This window comes from Vanellus vanellus, assembly GCF_965231255.1.
Source record: "Vanellus vanellus genome assembly, chromosome: Z".
NCBI classification, from domain to species: domain Eukaryota; kingdom Metazoa; phylum Chordata; class Aves; order Charadriiformes; family Charadriidae; genus Vanellus; species Vanellus vanellus.
In genome coordinates, this window is record NC_138908.1 from 46,597,014 (window position 1) to 46,617,759 (window position 20,746).

General features: G+C 36.5%; 1 protein-coding gene across 1 annotated transcript in view; it reads left to right on the top strand.

The window, feature by feature from the left end:
- Window positions 1-15,547, top strand: part of LOC309682967 (guanine nucleotide-binding protein G(q) subunit alpha) — a 133,650-nt gene extending 118,103 nt beyond the window's left edge. Inside the window, exons 6-7 of the mRNA XM_082497150.1 lie at window positions 11,370-11,523; window positions 15,309-15,547. Coding sequence (XP_082353276.1) covers window positions 11,370-11,523; window positions 15,309-15,499 — 345 coding nt within the window. The 3' untranslated portion in view covers window positions 15,500-15,547. The remainder of the gene's footprint in view (window positions 1-11,369; window positions 11,524-15,308) is intronic.
- Window positions 15,548-20,746: the final 5,199 nt, after the last annotated feature.

Genomic DNA, 20,746 nt, shown 5'->3' on the forward strand with positions numbered 1-20,746 from the left:
TGTTCAGCACCCCGTTGTCTTACCAATTTATCCTGAGTTAATAAACATTTACATCAGTGGCTGTTACTTAGGACCAAAGTGCAACTGTGATCCCCCATCAAGTCTTCAAGGTTTCTGAAATGTAGGATAGCAGTTTCATTTACCAGTAGCAGATGTTTGCATGGCACTAGCAGTAGGAAATTATTTTGAGATGTGAACAGAACCGGTAGGTCTGGAAGTGGCTCAAGCAGTGTTTCCAAAAGCCATTGCACAAACCTTGGAGGAATTCAAGGGGGTACTCAGTCAAGTAGAACAGGAGAGACGGTGGGAAGTTTGGGGCCCCTCACTACAAGAAAGACATTGAGATTCTGGAGCCGGGTGCAGGGAAGGGCAGCAAAGCTGGTGAGGGGGTCTAGACAACAAGAATTGTGAGGAGTGGCTGAGGGAACTGGGGTTGTTTAGTCTGGAGAAATGGATGCTGAGGGGAGACCTTATTGCTCTCTGCAACTACCTGAAAGGAGGTTGTAGAGAGGTGGGGATTGATCTCTTCTCCCAAGTTACAACCAATAGGACAAGAGGAAATGGCCTCAAGTTGCACCAGGGGAGGTTTAGATTGGATATTAGGAAAAATTTCTTCACTGAAAGGGTTATCAAACACTGGAACAGGCTGCCCAGGTTGAGTTACCATCCCTGGAGGTATTGAAAGGGTGGGTAGACATGGTGCTTAGGGACATGGTTTAGTGGTGGTTTTGGCAGTGTTAGATTGATGGTTGGACTCAATGATCTTAAATATCCCTTCCAACCGAAACCATTCTATGATTCTAAGAAGGGACGTGTGACTGGTGGAAGCAGTGTGGAGCTAAATAATCTGGGAACAAAGTTGTTCTTAAAAATGCTTTGTCCAAAACAGTACCACCATGGGATTATTAAAACTGTCTAGTGACTTAACAGTCTGTAAGTACAGTGACTCTGAGTAAAACTCTGTTCAGCTTGGTGTTCATACATGATGAGGGCTGAAAGATGGTAGCCACGTGTGAGTGAAGTAGAATCGGTTGCTTACAGGTGTAGGGTCTCCATCCTGGAAAGAGGTGTTCAAAGCTTGACTGGACACAGCTGTGAGCAACCTGATCTAATGCCACAGTCCTGCTGGGAGCAAGGAGTTGGATAAGATGACTTCCATGAGTCCCTTCCAACATAAATTCTTCTGTAATTCTATGCAAAATATCATCGTTTGTCCAGTGAAAGATTTTTTTGTTTGTTTCTTTGAGGAGAATCTTTGTGGTTTTGCCATAGCTTCTTTAAAACTGTGAAGAGCCCTACTTTTTTTGATGGTGGCTATCTGAATTAATGTAGTTATCTTCACACTACTTTATTTACATTGAAGAACTGTCTTGCGATTTTATCAGAAGTGACACTTGTATGAAGGCAAAACCGAATATTTAGAAAATTGGGACTCCAGTACCTCATCTATAACTGCAAATGGAAACTGAAGGAACTTTGTAGAGTGGTTTTCTGCACTGTTTCTGTGCTTCAAGTGCTGAATAAAGGCACTGTGCAAGGATGTAATTTCTTTTGATTGATGGAAAATTTTATTATTCTTAGGTTGTCCCAAGTAGAAAGGATCAATGTTGCTTGGTCTGTTAAAAATATTCCAGTTAAAGTCTAATGTATTAAATTATATTAAAATAATTACATGAAACGCAGGGTAAGTATTTTTACTGTTAACTCAGTGTGTGTATACAGGTATGTAGGTGCAGGCATACATACTCATGTTTTGAATCTGGGCAAAATACATCTGCAGAATAGAAGCCTAGATGGAACTTCTGTAGTGTACGTCAGTGGGATCGCTTAAGCGGTGACAAATTGGTACGATGTTCCAGTCATACTTTCTTTTGATGTGGGACAAAAATAAGAAATGGCATGAGACCACAGAGTTCAGGGTACTTTCACTCTTTATGGAGGCAATTATCTGAAGCTCGTATTTCGTTTTTTCATCAGAACTATCTTGCTGTTCACATCTGGGCACACTTCCACTTCTCTTGCAGCACTTTGTGTTCCTTATTCACAGGCTAGTCTTACATGGCTTAGCATGAAGGCTGAAAGAAAACAATGTTGAGATCAGAGCACTTCTCTTTTTCTGCATCGTGAATAAACATAGTACTTCAGTTGTCTGTTTTTTTCATCAACATTCTGCAATCCAGAACAATTGAGCATAGGGCAGAGGGATAATATGAACTCCCAGATAGAATTAAAATCCTCAAATGGTCTTCATAATTATTTAAGAATGTTATTTCCGTGGGAAATAAAATCTCCAGAACTCACTGTTCATTTGGAAAATAGAGAAAATAACACATTAACCATCTGTGCCAAACCTTGTAGCTGTATATATTGTATCTGTTCATACCTGTTCACACATATGCATATGTATTTTGTTTTTGGTTCGTGGATAAAGAACCTTTGGAATGTAAAGTATCAATACTGGGAAGCATTTGCATAAGGAAAAGCCACAGCCTCTCTCTCTTTTGTTAAAGTGGGTGGTTTGTAATTGAAATGGGAGGTTGAGTGATTGTGAACCGGCTTACAGAGGCTGCCAGAAATGCTGCTGGTAAATGTTGCTATTGGCAGCAATTGCTGGCATGGTCGACTGACACTTATTTTTTTTAATAGCCAATGCCAAAACTGTCCAGAAAAGGGCCTTTTTCAATGACAATTAATTTTAAAATATTTTAACCTATTTTTCCCAAAAATATGTATATTCATGAAAAACTGATTATTCTGGCATTCGTGTTATTTCATCAAATAAATTTAACAGCCACTTTTTAAATTTAAAAAATATTTGACAGCAATGTTTGGACCATGTTTTTTGGACACTTTCTGTACCACTTTTTTGGGGAGAGTATTTTTTGCTTAGATGGTTGTTGAACGTGTTGATTTCATGGACTTCAGCTGTCATTTGGTTCATCTGTCCCTCTGCTGCATACATAAAATTGCCATATATTTGCGAGTGCAGTGTTGCAAATTAAGTTGTTGGAGAGGTGAGTGTTCTTCTCCCAGTTCTCATCTACAGAGATGTCTTCCCAGTTCTCTACCAGCAGCTTTTTTTTTGTCAGGCTGGTTGTACAAAGATTGAAGACTAGTGAAGAAAATAAAGGAATTGTCCCTGAGCTCTGTGTTTGAAGTTGTCTCTTACTGCATTTGAGTTATTAATCAAAAAATTTGTACAACCGTGGCAGTTTTTTCTTAGATGGCTAGTTACACCATTATTAGTGCAAGATTATACTTCTTACTGGTGGCAAAAATCTGAAGCACTATTTCCTAACTTTCATGTAGCAGCTCTATTAAATTTCTAGCCAAGGAATACACTGTAGGTCTTTCTGTGCAGCCAGACAGTGCTTCTAGTTAAATAATTGATGGAAGTCTTATTTGGGGAATGGAGGCATTCCTAATTAATATGCATCTCACATAAAAACCATTCACATGCACAAGATTTTGTCAGGTAAAATAGTAGACTCCATTACTGTGATACTAAACAACTTCTGAAATATTAAGCCCTGCTTTTTTTTTTGTGAAGCTGTCTTGCACCAGTACCTCCTCTTCTACAGTTATCGTTTCTGAATGCCCCTTCACTCAAATAAACATTTGTTACCAGCATAAATGTAGTTATAGACACAGTGCAAATTGTTGACTGAAAAACGTACCTTGTTTACCTTCTCACCACCTTCTCTCTCATCATTTCAACAAAATTCAGTCCCTCAAAACTTGTGAAATACTAATTTTGTTAACAGGCACTATTTAAAGTACTAACAATTTTTAAGACAAAAATTAGTTACATTTTCCATTCAGTATGTAAGTTACAGTATGCCCACTAGATGCCACTCTAGGCAATCGTGAAGACAGTAGTGGGTGAAACTCCATTACTGCGTCTGTATTGTTTCAGATTTACACTGTACTTGGTCCTTTATGTCAAAGCAGTATGTTTGTCAGCTGGGAAATGCTGCTTTCCTTTCACTGGGTACCAGCTGATGCAGCTTTTAAATGCTACTTTAGTGCTCTTCAGGTATTTTTCAGGATTTGATTTCTTAGAGTCAGGTACTTATAAATTATGCCAATTCTATTATTTCTGTAACTGCAGGAGTAATTGCATATTTTTCTGGAGCAACAGATAGTAAAAATAATTTCAATACATAAATCCAAAGTAGAAATCCATCATTTTAATATGATAACTGAAAGCATAAGATTAAAAAAAAAAAAAGTGGAAGTATAATCTTTTTTAAGCTATTAAAAATGAGGAAGAGTTTGCATTTGGATAAAAATGTGAGGAAACATTGTCTGTATGTCTAGTTATATTTGTGTTTAACCGTCATACAAAAACTTAGCAGCATATAATCTTTCGTATAATAAGAGGTACATGGCAGAAATAAATTTTATTTTATTTTTATTTATGTTTCATAAAAACATGTTTCTAGTCATAAAAGTGGACAGTCCCATGATTTGTGAATAAGTACAGTGTTTTTTCTTTGTGTTTAATAAGAAATTAGAATAAGCTTTTCCAAGATTTTATGATTTCTTTGTAGTGAACAAATTTCTGTTCACTTGTGGAATTTGTCTGCTGCATTTTTTATTCTGTGTTTCATGATGGTATTTTTACATTGGAGTGGTGGCTGTCTCAGGCTGTATGGAGAATGGGAGAATTTTATGCGGACACCTATATATCATAATGAGAAAAATGGAGTAATGGCTGGTGATATCAGTATGTCTTTATGCTATTTGGGACTGATTGCAGACAGGGAAGTTGCCCGGGCCAGCAGATCTTGGGGGGGCGGTGAAAACAAAGATCCCGCTGCTCATTTTCCTTGTGCTGGCTGCCTGCAAAGCCAGGGAGGCCTCAACGATCTGTTGCTGCTGGCAGAGGGGGGTTGCAGTGAAGGTTGGCATCACTGCCGAGAATGACTGTCAGCTACTGAGAAAGCCTTGAGCCAGCTCCAGCTGCATGTTTCTCTACGTTAGTTATTCACAAGTTTCTTTCTGCAGCCTTTTCCATTGAAGCTGAAATAAGATTGTTCTGGAAGCAATTTGGTGAGGTAGAGCTGGCTCATAAAATCAGATCAAGTGCTTGAACAAACTATTAAATACTGCCCGCTCCCCACTGTTCCTGTTCTCTTTTCGAAGAGCCACACTGTCTTGCTTAGTTTGGCAAGACTTCCTTCGCATTGCATCTGACAGAAGGTCAGATCCCCAATGCTGGCCTTTTTCTATACTCCTTGTAATCCTGTCCCTATTTCCAGTAAAAATACTGTAACATGAAACCGTTTCTTATATAAGAAAAAGTGCATCCTGTTATTGACAGGTGTTTTTCAGAACAGTGAGTAATTGAACAATTTCATCTTGTCAAATATTCTTTAATTGAACTGAGGAAAAATATTATAGCAGTAATGTTGCATATATGTTTAATAAAGGAAAATGGCGAGCATGCAATGGTACGAGCTATCATTAGCAACATAAAACCTGTTTAAGAGAAGTTTTAGAAAATAGTAATAAGTATTGTTGGAGAAATTACTTCTGGAATAAAAATAGTTTTATCTGCCATGACATCCATAAAAGCTGAGTTGCTCTTAAGACATTGGATAAACAGAGAGATGAAAGACTGCAGAAGGTTAAGCAGAGATTGATTAGTCAAAAAATGAATTGCATCATATTTTTTGATTTGTCCTTGAATCATTCTAAAATGAAGTAGTGAAGCCATGTTAGAATGTTTAATCTGTTATGGTAAACTCAGGACCTATATTGTTTTATCTGCTCAAGCAGGTAAAATCTACTTAAAATTCTCTAGTCCATCTTTCAATTCCTGCAAAATATTTAGAGTACAGGTCTGAGTGACAGTATATCAAAATGTCTGTTCACCATCCTTAATACAGTTCCCTTCATTTTCCCTCTGAAATAATCGCAAAAGGTATATAAATACAATTTCATGACCACATAAACTGTTGGGAAAAGCATGAAGGGTCCAGAGCCCACATCCTGTGAAGACAGGATGAGGGACCTGAGCTTGTTTAGTCTGGTGAAGAGGACACTTATACTTGCCAGCAAGTATTTGAAGAGTGGCAAGCATGCCATGGAGCCAAACTTTTCTAGGCAGACAGTTTGACAAAGTGTGGCTTGGGAAGTTCAGGCTGTATATTAGGAAACAGTTTACCCTGAGGTGTTTAGCAGTGGGACAGGGAAACCAGAGGGGTATTGAAATCTCCATCTGTACAGGCTTTCAAGACTTGCCAAGGCAAAGCCATGACTGACATGCTCCCATGTCATCAGTAGTCCTACTTGAATGAAAGACTAAACTAGATGAACTCTAGAGATGCCTTCCAACCAAGGTTTCAGAGTCAATACTCTGTTGCCATTTCAGTGGTGTTCCAGTGGAAGATGTGTGACAGTCACTGTGAGCACTTACAGCTGTTTACATTTAAACAAATTAAAGGTGGAGTTGTTACTCATTCGTGTTGTATGGTGCTTAATCGTATCGGCAGTGCAGCAGCATCCCTGCTGATATGTATGTACATAATCATGCTTTCTATATTATTTTAGATTATAGTAGTAACTGCTGTCATGTAATAATAGTGTCTTTACCGCTGGTAGACCTGGCCCTTACTCAGAAGCCATCCAGGTGGCTAGACCCTGAATGTGTATTGGGAAGAAGCAGTATTTTTGTTATATGAAGAGTCTGATTTTGGAACTAAACTGTAAGCGACAGTTTCTAATTTTATAATGAGTGGTTCCTGGTGAAATAAAGCTAAAATTGTTCTCCAAATATAAGCATCTCAGTGTCTTAGTGCAGAGAATGTAGAAGGTTGCCTCTTGAGAAAAGCAACTTAGAAATGGAAGAGCATATGATGATACTTTCTTACTCCTTTCCTAACAGAGCATCTGACAGCAAGATCTTTACTTAAGCCTAATGATAAACAAAAGAGTAGCTTTGCAGAAGTACTGCATATTTGTAGTTAGCATTGTGCTACTTTGCTGAATCCAGCTTCTTTACATATTAATAACATAAGAAATTAATTCTTCTCTTAATTTTCATCTTCAGAGCTTGTGTTGAAGTTTGTCAGCTACCCCCACATAGGTTGACTGCACTTGCTCTTCATTATAACTATGCTGAGTTCTTCAGTGACAAGTTTAACAAAAACAATACTTAAATTCAAAATACATATTGCAGTGTTTTCCTAGGAAGTCCATCACTTTCCATTGCTATTGAAGCTATAACATTTCATCTCTGGGCCCTTTTTGTTGTGCCTTTGCTGCCTTTTATACTTTCTGACTCTTCTCTGTTAAAACCAGAACCATGAAAAACAAATGGTTTGATTCAATATGTGGGATAATTTAAAAAGGAGAAGCCAGAGGCTGATTCTTTTTCATAACGATACATATTAATTTCAACTTTACAGTGACAGGTTTTCACACACTTTGTAAAAGTGCTGAGAGTTTAGTATTTAATGAGATCCTGTCTACCGTCCTCCTAAGGATAGGGGAGGGGAAAAAGCCAGTAAGATTTCCCATAATTCAGGCAACCGATAAGCATTTTTATTTACTTGCTATTTTTTTAATTTACTTGCCCTGTTATGGAAAAAACACTCATGTGAAGGTGGGAGTTACAGCAAGGGAAGAGAAGAGGTAGACCCTTTAGGTTTTATTATGTTAGGTCTACACATCAAGAGAAGATATAGGTATGGTCAATATACAGTGAGAATATATCTTGTCTGTAGGGCCTGTTAAGTACTTTGTTTTCTTACACTTTGATAGTATTGTCTATACTACAAGTGTAGTTCATGGCACTAAGAAGAGGCAGAAAAAATAATAAAAAATCCCCAACCTGAGTGTGAAGTTAGGACATCTATTTACTAGGTTTTTTCCCCTTGAGTTTTCATCTATGATATTATTGTTAGGTTTTCTTCCAGTGAAGTGGCATTAACCATAGCAGTCATTTAGTAATTTATACATGTTATATATGTCATGCAATGAACTGAAAAGGAATTTTCTTGACTAATATCTTTACGAGGTTTTGCAAGACACTTGTTAAATATACAAATGACGTGAAATCTGCACTGAATCCCTGGAATTGACTGGTCTGACCTTTTAAAGTTCTAGCAGTGCCATCTTATTACATGTCTTTTGTGAAGGCGTATTTGTCTGTAGACCATGGCAATGTGACATACATTCAGAGAAGATAACCAGTGATATCCTAAGTTTTTTCCATTAATCTCTTGTAAGCATTGTGTGGTCTTTTCCTTGAGACTTCTCAGTTACAGATCTTAAGGAGAGCGGCCTTTTTCTTAAATGATTTGGACAGCATGTCATCCTTTGCCAACTCGTTAGAAAATGTGTTCGCACCCTTCGTGATGTCTTACTCCCTGCTGTTGGCTTCGTTCTGCAGATGGAGGTGCAGTAAGGGCTGTTCTGTAGTGTTGTACACTGAAATAATTCCTATACCGAGATAGTTGCTGTTCCTCAGAGCTAGCATTTGGTGCCCAAGAGTTTACTGTCTTACCTTCCCAATAGCCTCATCTGGTATGACTGTACAGGGCAAGATCCTCGTACTGTTAGAAATAATTCTACTTCTATGGGCTCTGGCAATCTAATGTGCATTTTTAATCATTTCCCACAATTCTCTGACTTCCAGTTAATTTTGTTTAGAACTGGATAATTTAATACGAAATTACCAAGGGCAACAGTCTACTGCTGTTGCGTCTTTAAAGCCCATTCTTCCAGAATCAGGAATAGATTCAGGTTTAGCCTGGCTCTTCCTGGAAATACAGTTAACTGGATGACTTTTGGAGGCAGGTGACTTCTGGAGGCAAGTGGCTCCTGTATGAAATGAAACTCTGACTATACACAGTGAATGAGGGTGGGATGGTCTGGTAGTGTTTCATTGACTTCAGTTACTGACATTGTGAACTATGTATTTTTTCTAAAGCAGTTATTTCTTTTAGTTGTGTTAGACTGCCCAGTTTGGCCACTTCTGTAAATTTCTTAAGATTGTAATTATTTCCTTTGATATAACATGATTTTTTCTGAAGCAGCTCTTGGCTCTTTTACACTGCCTTTATAGTAGTATCTTTTTTTGGCATCCCAGATTGGTTTTGAATTGTCTTTGAAATCCTGCGTCGTCTCTGATCTGTCTGTTGAGTGGAAGCCTTAATAGATATCTTGTAAAGGAAAGGTTTAAGTCAGATGCCTCAAATCAAGTCTGAAAGGACTTGAGAGGCATTTATAAATTCATAATAGGAAAAAAGTGGCTCTGTGGAATGCAATTTGTATTATACAGAATTCATAATTAATATATAATACAAGACACACTCTTACATTGAAGACACAATATCTTGTTCTTCATTGTGTACGTCTCCTGGTATTTTTATGATACACAGCACTTACAGAGTTAATGTGTTAGCTGATAGGATGCTAAAAATTGTTTTAGGCACGATATCAATGTAGCTTTAGTCTGCATGCCTTTTCTGCTTCACCTTGTTTGGCATCCATTTCAAACAGAAAGTGAAAATGTGCTCAGGGTCTAATAACAGTGTTTGCAAAACACAGTTTTCTTGAGTTTTCCTGGAGGAAGGGTCATAAATTTATCCAAACTGATTTATTTATTTTGTCTTTGGAATTCTGTGTTATGTATATCGAAAAAAATATCAGCATTATAGATGAAAATATTGCAGCCCTTTTGAAGGGTTTTTGTGAAAAGCAGGAACACTTTGACTAGCTAAGTAATTTCTTTGTGTTTTCTGTGCACTTTTCTCACTGAGAAGTTTTCAAGAGCTTATAAATTTACTGTGAAAGAACACTGCTAATTGAGTCATGATGCTGTTTCACCTTCTGACTGTCACATAAGAAGATTCCAAGTGTTAATGAATATTTATAATTTAAACACTAGTTTGTAAGTTTACATTGCCTTCTTTTTTCATCAAGCTGTAAAAGTGAAAACTATCCTATGTAGTTCCCATTGCCTTTCTCTAAGGCCTTGTTTAAAGAAGTCTATATACAATACGGAGAAGAAAACATGGTCTGTTTAACAATTAGTCTAAGAACTTAGGTTTTATGCTCAGCTCTGTTGACATTTCATTTTTTCTCCTTTCTGAATGAAACCCTGGCACCACAGAAATCAATGTGAGTCATAAGAACTGACTGCAAGAAAGTCTTCATTCCTCTGCATTAGTTTCTCAATCTATAAATTTGGCTACTTATTTTTACCCACCACTCCAGCATGTGGTAAAATTTTAAAAATGGCTTGAAGATTCTGTGGTGACGTAAGTGACCAAACCATCAACTTCTACAAAATTGAATTTTTTAGGGTTTGTTTGGGGGTTTGTTTGGGGGTTTGTTTTAAACTTCCTATTCCTCATGTTTATGTTGGTCTCTTTAAAATGCAAATTAACACAAGTAAAGATACACTTATTGCAAAACTGTCTGAGTTATCTGACAGATTGTTGTATGGCTCAGCAACAGCAGAATCTGCAGGATACACCTTCTTGCTGTTGTTTTCTGGAGCCCTTTTTGGTGGTGAAACAGGTTTTTTTCAGGGGGCTGCAGCTTTAAATAATAAAAAGAGTAAGTTCATTCCTTTGTTTTGAAATCAGTTTGTTCTGACTCTATATTAACCACATCTTGTCAGCCTAACAGTTCTTCAGAACTGTATCAAATCAACAACAGAAAAGTGTTACAAATAGAACTGTAGGCTTCACTTACATTTCAGCTATAATCAAAGTGGTTTTCAGGAGCAGTTAAGCAATTAAAGTAAAAGCTAACCCAATGATCTTAGACACAAATTCAGCAGTTTAGGGTTTTTTAAGATTTTATGTCATAAGCCTTTGATGTTGACAAAATGTTCTCATGTTCCAAATTTACTTGCAGCTATTTTAAAGCTGATTGATCTCTTTTAGGAATTATCTAACTCTGCATTTAAAGTTTGGGGAATGCCTATAAAATAAATAAATAATAACCAATTCAAGGCTTAAGAACATAATTATGTCTTGTGGTGGTATATTTGTCCCTACCATGAATCACATGCATTTCAATACCCACCTGTTCATTGGCTGGACATAACTGTGCGTTTTCAGGCTTTCCAGATGTACTTGTCACAGCTTCTGTGTTCATGACCTGTGTTTTAACAAGTACTTACATTTGAGGAGTTGAACGTGCAAAAGGAAAATGCCTGCATATTTAGTTAACTGCTTACTTATTAATTGTAATTTAATTACTTGAACCTTACATATTGGTAGGAAAGTGCAAAACATGAAATGGATCCATTTACAAAATAAAGTGAAATTGCATTAATTTATTTTGAAACAAAATTTAAAGTTATTTTCATGACCACTAATAATCCACTCTCTTTTTAATTCCAGAATCGAATGGAAGAAAGCAAAGCACTCTTTAGGACAATTATCACATATCCATGGTTCCAGAACTCTTCAGTCATTCTGTTCTTAAATAAAAAAGATCTCTTAGAGGAGAAAATCATGTACTCCCATCTAGTTGATTATTTTCCAGAGTATGATGGTAAGTATAATGACGTCAGAGCTCATGCTCTTTTTACACTGCAGTAATGACAAATGGTAATAGCCTTGTTCTAATGCTAGACAGATAGATCTTTTGGTATATTTTGCTCTTTAAAAAAAAAAAAGAGGTGCTTTGCAATTTTTAACTATCTAACATTTTAAAATATGATTGAACTCTTGTGGGATTTTTTTTAGATTGCAAGGATTTCATCTTATACTGTAATTAATCATGGGTAGGATGGCAGAACCTTTCATGGGAAATTGTTGATATTTAGATGAGTATTGGCATATTAGCAGTGAACCACATTCTGTCCTTTTTCTTAAGTTGGGGTGGGGGTTTAAACTGAAGTATAAAAGCTAAAAAGAAATAAAAATGCATTCCTCACTTCTACACATTGTCTCCCATACCCTTTTTTTTTCTGAGGTTTGGTTTTGTGTACGGCTGAATATCTGAGGGGAGGTATCATAAGCTCTCTGTGGCACTCAGAGAAACTAGTACCACTGCTTCCACCCTTTTATTGTACCTTTTCTTTTTCCTTTATTTTAATTTTACATTATTTATGTGAAGCTTAATTTGCTTGTCCATAAAAAAAATTATGTGGATTGTATAGCTGTTTCTACTAAAACCGTACTTCCAGAAAGTTCTCCTGAGGTAAAAAAAGCTAAGTATTTTGAGTTAACTGAGTAGAGGCCTTCGTAACAGAGAAGAATCAAACTCATATAATAAGAGGTCTAAACAACTAAATGCTCCTATTTTTAAAAAAAGAAAATTGTTTTGTCCCACCAGGGAGTGAATAGCAGATTTGAAAGCTGACTAAAAGATTAAATCTCTCATATTCAAATATGGAAAGTAATAATAGGAAAAATGTACATTTTGTTTCCTGTTTAAGGGGAAGGAAACAGTGAACAGCCTGCAGGATCAGACCATATTATTTATGAGTCAGTGTAAGTTTAGTTTCATAGTGCTATGCAGAAGAGAACTGGCAGTTGAATAGAAATATGCTCATTCTTTCGAGTTTACTTCTTATCACAAGTTCCCTAGATGACATCCTGAATGTGAGAAGACTCTACAGTCTGCTCTGTTGTCACCACTCAAGTGACGATAAAGCCTGTGTTAAATACTTGTCCAGAAAAAACAGACAAAACTCAACCAGTCAGCTCAGAGAAACCCTATTTCTCCTGTCCTTTACCATTAGTGAGAGAAAAAAAGATTATGGACTGGTAGGGTTGTTGGAGTCAAGACCTAGAAGTCTTCAGGAATCTTTGTCTCTTAATTCTGCAGATCTTGCTGGACTTAATTCCATAAGCAAGGTTTGATTTCATGTTTTCTGGTGGCAGAGTGGGGTCTGTGGCTTGCAGAGGTCACCGTGTGGTCCCCTCCTCTGTCCTAGCACACTAAGGATGTGGGAGGATCTGAGGAAGGGATCAGAATTAGGTATTTTTCAGCTGGATCACTTCTCCCATCCGTTTTCCTGCAGAAGGGAGAAAGTAGCACAGGGATGCGAACTGCTAGCCAGGATGGTAAATTGAACTGATTAAATTAAGCTAAGCAGTTCTGCTGCACAGCATATTGTAACAGTGTCGGAAGGGGGACTGAGGCATATATTGCATGAAGACATCCTTGCATGGCTAGTACTAGAATACTGACTTACAGACCGGAATGAAGAGCTGGGAGGGAGAGAGAGAGAGAGGACAAATGCAAAAAGGAGGCATAGCTGGGAGGAAAAAAAGAGAAAAATACACATGTAGTTCTTCTTATATAGATCTTGAATATGTCATGTAGAGACACTCTTCAAAAACTGCTGATTAGGGAGAAGAGACCAGTAGAGAAGAAACCTACGGATTTATGTGGCAGTTCTTTTCCAAGTCTCCATGTTATTTAGATCACAACCACTTTGCACTCTAAATTTAAAATTGACTCATTCAATTTTTTTCTAAATTTATGAGGTCATAAATGTTATTTCTGATCAAAATTTTCCATACTTGAACTTCACAAAAATTTAAATTACATGATAGTCAGTAGAGGTATGATTAGGTAAGCAAATGAGAGCGTGCTATGTCTAGCTACTATGAAACTGTTTAACAAAATTTTAGGGATTTGTTCAGTAAGTGGTTTCTTTTAAAGAAATCATTGCCTTTGGAATTCTAAGAGTTTTCTTTACAGATATTGAAAATTTATTCATGGTAGTATAAGACTTATTGTTGCTGCTGTTCCTGTAGAGTCTGGGTGACCAAGCCAAAGGCTGGAGCCTGTTGTGTTTCAGAAGCTGTAGAAGTGTAGAACAGTCCTCTGTCCTGCTCCAGAAAGCTTGTGATCTGTTTACATCACTCAATCTCAGGAAATTTGTCATCTGTATATGTGTATGAATGTACATGTCTGTACATTTCTGTTCATGTGCATACACACATATATTGCAGAATCTTGCTCCCCCTCCACATGGATTTGCAGGAAACCAGGAAGTATGTGATTTCTCTTCCATGCATTCCCTGCCTAAATTTTATAGAGCTATCCAAATTTGAAATGTTAGCAGTTGTAAGCTTGAAGTATTACAAATAAGGTTTATTAGCCAATTGTTGAAAAATATGTGGGCATGTGCTAACCCCCAAAGTAACATATTTCGTAACTACCAAAGTAGAGCTACGTAAAACAGCTGAGTGCTGGTATTTATATTGCCATGTAACAAGACGACTAATGAAGAGAATAGGAGGAGGAGGCAGCACAGAAAACATGCGTGTTCTGTAGAAACCCATGTTCCAGAAACAGGAGAGCAAGGGAATAATGGCCTTCAGAAACAGCAGTGGAATAATGGAACAGAATCGGAGTCCCCTTCCCTGGAGATTTTCAAGACCCGCCTGGATGCAGTCCTGAGTCATGTGCTCTAGGCAATGCTGCTTTAGCAGGGGAGTTGGACTAGATGATCTCTAGAGGTCCCTTCCAACTCTGATAATTCTGTGATTCTGTGATTCTGTAATTCGACAGCTTGTGGCTAATGTTCTTGCTTCTGCACTGCTCTTTTGGCTGTGAACGTGAATGAATCCTCACTGTTCCAGGTTGGAAGTCAAGTCATGACTTCACCTTCTGTCTTCTGTACAGCTGAACATGTGGTTTGGTTACACAGACTCTCTATCCTTCTGATAATTACAACCTTAATTTAGATCTGATGGAACTATTATCATACATAATTCAGATAATAAGTGATTTTTTAGAAGATGAGCCTTTTGCAATCAAACTGCTTCAGCTGGAGAGCATGTGTGTTTTATTATCAGTAAAGTAGATGAAGTTCTGTTGGTGACAGTGTCAGACCAGCTCGGGATATAACTTCATTATGCTACCTATTAAAATCCTCATAAACCAAGAAAATGTTGCAGTGCTAAAAGGACTTAAGTATAATGTAAGTATAGCAGATGTAGGTGGAACATTCACCAATTCTATTAACATTTTTAAAGATTTATTAGTATAGCTGATTTTTCAGTTTTTATTCCGTGCAGTTATAAATTACCAGTTTTAAACATTGTCTTACTGAAGAAAGAGGATAGTCAGCAGGAAAAGAGCAGCTTTGACATGATAGCTCTGATTTGATGATTTTCTGAAATTTCCTTCCATCTTCATTTTTCATAGTTCCTACCAGGAAGAAAGTAGCCAATATACGATCCTATTGATTAGTAAAAAGTTCCCTGTCATCTCTTATGTGAGGACCATGGACTGAACCTTTCTTGGTTTCTATTAAAGAAGTTCAAATACTTCATCGGCTTTAAGAAAACTGACTTTCTTTCCTTAATTATCAGGACCACAACGGGATGCACAAGCGGCACGAGAGTTCATCCTGAAGATGTTCGTAGACCTGAATCCAGACAGTGACAAAATTATCTACTCCCACTTCACATGCGCTACAGACACAGAGAATATCCGCTTTGTCTTTGCTGCTGTCAAGGACACGATCTTACAGTTAAACCTGAAGGAGTACAACCTGGTCTAACTGTGCCTAGGAGGCCCTCCAAAACCAACTTTGTGTGATTGAAGATATACAAGAGGGACTGTATTATCTGTGAAAACAATTTGCATAATACTAATTTATTGCCGGCCTGGACTCTGTGACTGTCCACAGAGTTTGTAGTTAATATTATGATTTTATTTAAACTATATGGAGGAAAACCAAAAGATGCTGAAGTACATTCACAGCACATTTCCTCATTTTTTAGGCAAAACCTTGTGACTCAATGTGTTTTAAATTCTCGGTCATACATTTACAAAGGATAGCATTTTTTGCTATTGAAGCAAAATCAAGCTGGTTTCCTTTCCCTGGCCCTTTTTCTCCCCGCTTTCCCTGTTATCTTTTACAAGGTACAATGGCCTTTTTTTCCCAGTTGCATTCCTGGGTGAAGTATTTTCTGTTGGGTGATGTGGTCAGGAAAATACTATCATCAGAATTTAAGTCATCAGTCATTCTGATTTTACAGTATGTACTTTCTCTTGAAGGATCAAAAGTATTGATACTGTGATTTTCAAATTCTTGACATGAGTGTCTTCATTCTGTCTTCACTTTGGGGATTAGAATATTGGGATTGCAAAATAGAATTACAGTTGTCTAAGGATATTAAATTTAACCGTATAGTCACAGTTCAGAAAGGTGCACAGAAGACAGTAATGAAATAATTAAGACACAACCTAGGATGTACATGGAGTATGTTAGAATTTTTGATTGCCATGTGCCATTTTTTTCTCTCGTCTTTTATTCACAAATGCCAAATAGAAATGTCATAGACACTACATTTTCCCCAGTGGCTACAGCCTGAAACGGTGGGGTTTTTTTCAGTTGTGTGGGGGTTTTTTCTTAAGTTAGAGCTTTTTTAAGTGTTCTTTTTCCACAGTAGAAAAATTATTTTTATTGTATAAAATTAATGTTGCCAAATCTGGCTTTTTATAAAACCAATGCTCTTGAAACATAAGATACTGATTGAAATGCCAAACTGATGGGTTGGGAACTGACCTGATTGAGTCAACTGCCAAATGATAAACAAACACAGTTTCAGCTCATACGTTCCCTTTTTTTAGAAAGTGTTCCATTTTCTAATGCCAAAACCAACAGTGTGAGTGAATGAGGTGCACCATGCACACGCATGTGGTCTACCAATTTAAAGACGTTTAAATCTCTCCTTATGTCAGATATGGCATGAGATTGTTTTCTGTAATAATATCAAGGCACCTTTAGTTGTATACCAAGAAATTTTTGATGAGAGGTCACGTTCAGGAACCTTTCTAGATAAGGTCGCTTGTTAACTAACTGATTCACAGACATTTGATAGGCTTTCATGCAAAATAGCCTCTCTCAGTGTTCTTTAGAAAAGATTTATTAATGTAAATGAAACAGTGAGAAAATCATTCTTGAAATTTAAATGTGCAATTTTTTAACAACAAAAATGCAGCACACATTGATGAGCCTTTATTCTGCAGCTTAGGTTGAAAGGTGTTTTTTGACCAGGTGCATGATTGCTAGCAAGCTATAGAAAACTCAGAGTTCTGACATGTAATTGGATTGATTATCTGCAATGCCAAGTAGCACTAGAGTGCACTTAACACAGAAATTGCTGCCTCATGGCAGCGGATGGGAGGTGGAAAAAAGAATGGCTTATTAGTTGATTACCAAAGTTAACAATAAATACTAATGAGACGTTTTTCATCCTTAACCCTCCCAACTCCAAAACAACAATAGTAAGAACAGTTGCTATTTTTTGCTCCCTCTTAAAACACCTTGTAATTTAAAACTGGTTGTAGGTATAGTGCAATTATGAATGCTATAATCATTGTACATACATCTATATATATATATGGCAGCATCCATATTGGCTTTGTAATCATTAATTTTTGGCAAATTGAATGTGCTGTATTGATATGTATCTATGTAATTGTATTGTATGTCTTATAGCTAATTCACATTTTAAATAATGTTATTTTATTTACTTTTTTAAGAGAGAAGAATGTAAATTTTGTCAGTTTATTTCTGACTAGGGATTTGTTGTTGTTTTTTATTTACAAAACAGAAAAAATTACTATAGTACAGAGCGGTACTAGCATCGTGCTGTATAAAATCATTTGCACATTCCTGAGTAGAAGTAAATTGGAGACACCCAGACAGAGGCCATTCACGTTCAAAATAATGCTTAAATCTTGTCAGGGCTTTATACAGGTGTAGAAACCAGTCTTATTAGAAGAACTTATGCCATTATATCTAGGACTGGAACATAAACTTTTAAATATAAATTTAATTTATATTTGGCAGATTCATGTTAGGTTACTTTTACTTTTTTAATAGGCTTTATTACACAAGTAAATTTAGAGGTGTTTCAAACCATTGTACATATGTACTAATGAGTATATGCTGTTGCCCTGAAAATACCACGAGAAAATACGGAACATCAGATCAATCAAACAGTTTTTCAGACACTTCAGAAACCTTAGATGTAACAACAACAACAAAAAAGTAGCTATTTTTAATGATTTTAAGGTGTTAAAGCATTTTATTTAATAAAGCTAGAGCAGGTAGATCTAGGTTATAAAAAGTGACACTGACATTCTGAAAAGGGGATCAGAGCAGTGACTCTTGCATACAGCATAACAAAATTGGTCCTGATCTTGCTATAAAAGCAACAGAGCTTCTGTTTTCACAGTTCCACAGTTGATAATATCCTTTCTTTTAACCTGGGAATACATTGCCCATGCTGGATTCAGTGCTATAAATGGAACTGTAGCGCAAAAAAAAAAAAAAAAAAAAAAAGAAAAAGAAAAAAAAAAAGGAAAAAAAAACAAACCAGACAGTGGTGTCTAACAAAGGTTTGGGTTGGTTTATTTTTTTTTAATTTGTTTTGTTTTCTTATGGGATACTGGGTGGGGGAGAAGGAAATGTGGTTCTGAGTTTTGTATAAAAACAAAACAAAAGTTTACTCATGCTTTATAGTTATATTGTGATTGCAAAAGTTTTCAAGAGTGTGTGCCACTAGGCTACTTCTGGTATATTTTAGGTAAGTTGAACCTGTGGCAATGCTTAGATCATTTGAGCATGTTCTGAAAAAAAAACCACAATAATATTCGGCATGCCAAGGCAAGCTTTACATGAATCACCTAACACAGCATTGCAGTGTGACAGTTTACAAAAACATTTCCTTTATAAATGACACAGCTGTTCCCACTTGCAGTATATTCCATTGTGGTGGTGGTGTTGCTGTTGTTTTAATTGGTGGTTTCTACTATGCCTTATAGTGCTTGAGTCCAGAAGTTTGTGCCTCTAACATGAAGCTGAAGGCAAAAACATCAAGACAGAAACCCTTTTAACTTTGCCAAAATTATGTGATTTCTTTGAATGTCATAAATGGGGGAGGAGGGAAGGAAAACGTCTTGGGAACCTGTGTATTCTAGATGTTCACTAGCACAAGAAAGCTGTAATACATGTTTTACAGAAACCTTAAACTTGCCTTTTTCACAAATTAACTGGCACTGTCCTTACATATATAGGATGATGCAGCTATAAGGGCAGTTTACTTTTTATAATTCAAACTCTTTTGATTGTCAAGGTGTATGGAAATGTAATTTTTAATCATACTGCCACATGATTGTGAATCACTTTTTTAAGCTTGAGAGTGGAAAAGAGACTTTTTATGCTGGATATCGGTCAGAATTGACTGCATGATTTGCAAAAACTCTAAATGGTGGGGGAAAGGGCTGCATATAAAGAAATGGCTAGACTCCCGGCCTTTGGTTGTAAGGTGCAGAAGACTTTCAATTACTCAACCTCATGACCCTTGACTTGTTACACATTCTTCACAAAGGAATGAAATATTAGGAGAAAACAAAGACATGTTAACCCACATGAAAAAATAAAATTTAGCCGATTATTATGTGCTGCTGTTCCTGGAGCTGTGTGCATGTAATCCACGATTACATTAGCGAACTAATGAAGTGCGCATAGTGTATTAACAAGGCCTACAAACGACCTACCTCTAGCTAAGAGACCAGTAAAGTAAATGTTTTGGGGAGACTGTCATAAGTTAGGAAATACAAATATCCTGGTGTAGGTAATTAACTACAGTATTTCAGAAATTCACACTTTTGTAAATATGGTCCCTCTTTTGACATAAACCATAAATTCTAAAATTTAATACAAGTTAAACAGTTAAAGCCATCTGTCCCTGTCCAGTTGGTTAGTTTAGTAGAGATCTTACAAAACCATGCATTTAGTTTGAGGAGCTACTGATACTGCCTCTTTTTTGACTTTTGGTTACCCATAACATTTTTAGTTTTATCAGTCAAATCAGAAACATTTCTACGTAGTCAACAATACATTGAGGGTCACTATTTAGCTAGTTAAAGGGATTTTACTGTAAGTTTCACTCAAGCTTTTTCACAACAGCCGTTCTGCAGGGAAGAAAGGAATAGAGGGAGATTTTGAAGATTGTGTGAAAAATACAAAGTCAGCCAGATCAATCTTACTGTAAATCTGTTGCTTTGTTTTTGTTTTGGGGGTGTTTTTTTGTTTGTTTTTTGTTTTTGTTTTTTTCTCTCAAAATACAGTCTAAGCTGAATTCTGTTGCTGGATTCCTCATTTACCATGCTGCAGGAAATCCTTATTTGACCAATTTTTTGGAGGGTGGGGATGTTGTCAGATACATTTTTAAACTTGCAGTATTTAAAATAAAGATCATATTTGCTGTTCTTAAAGTGTCATTTAAATGCATGTATTGTGTGTTGTTTGAGGGACAGAAATAGATTTTTTTGAAAAAAATAATATTGTACAGTTACTGCCCCTCAAAAATGTTGCTGGTGAAAAATACAATATTTTTGGCCATAATTTCGTACTACAGTATCTTCATTCTTTGAAATTTAGCTTTTCTGAAATATTATTTGGGCTTACTGTTCTCCCAAAATACTTTTGATTATGATAAATGTTGGATAGATGTATTATTCCATTATTACTTTTTAATTATATGTGCTCTGTTGTCTTTGTCTAAATATTAAAATTTCCAGAATATCTTTATAACAGCCAGAACATTCAAAACACTTAAGGTTTGGTACAGTGGAGACAGTCATTTGACAGTATTATTAAAGGGTTTCTTTGGCTTGTGTGCAATGGAAATTCAGAAGCATGGGAAAAAAGACATAATAGTCTGTATCTCACTAATAGAAAACTTCCAGGATTTGTAGATGGCGAGATGAATTTCTTAAGCATTTTGGC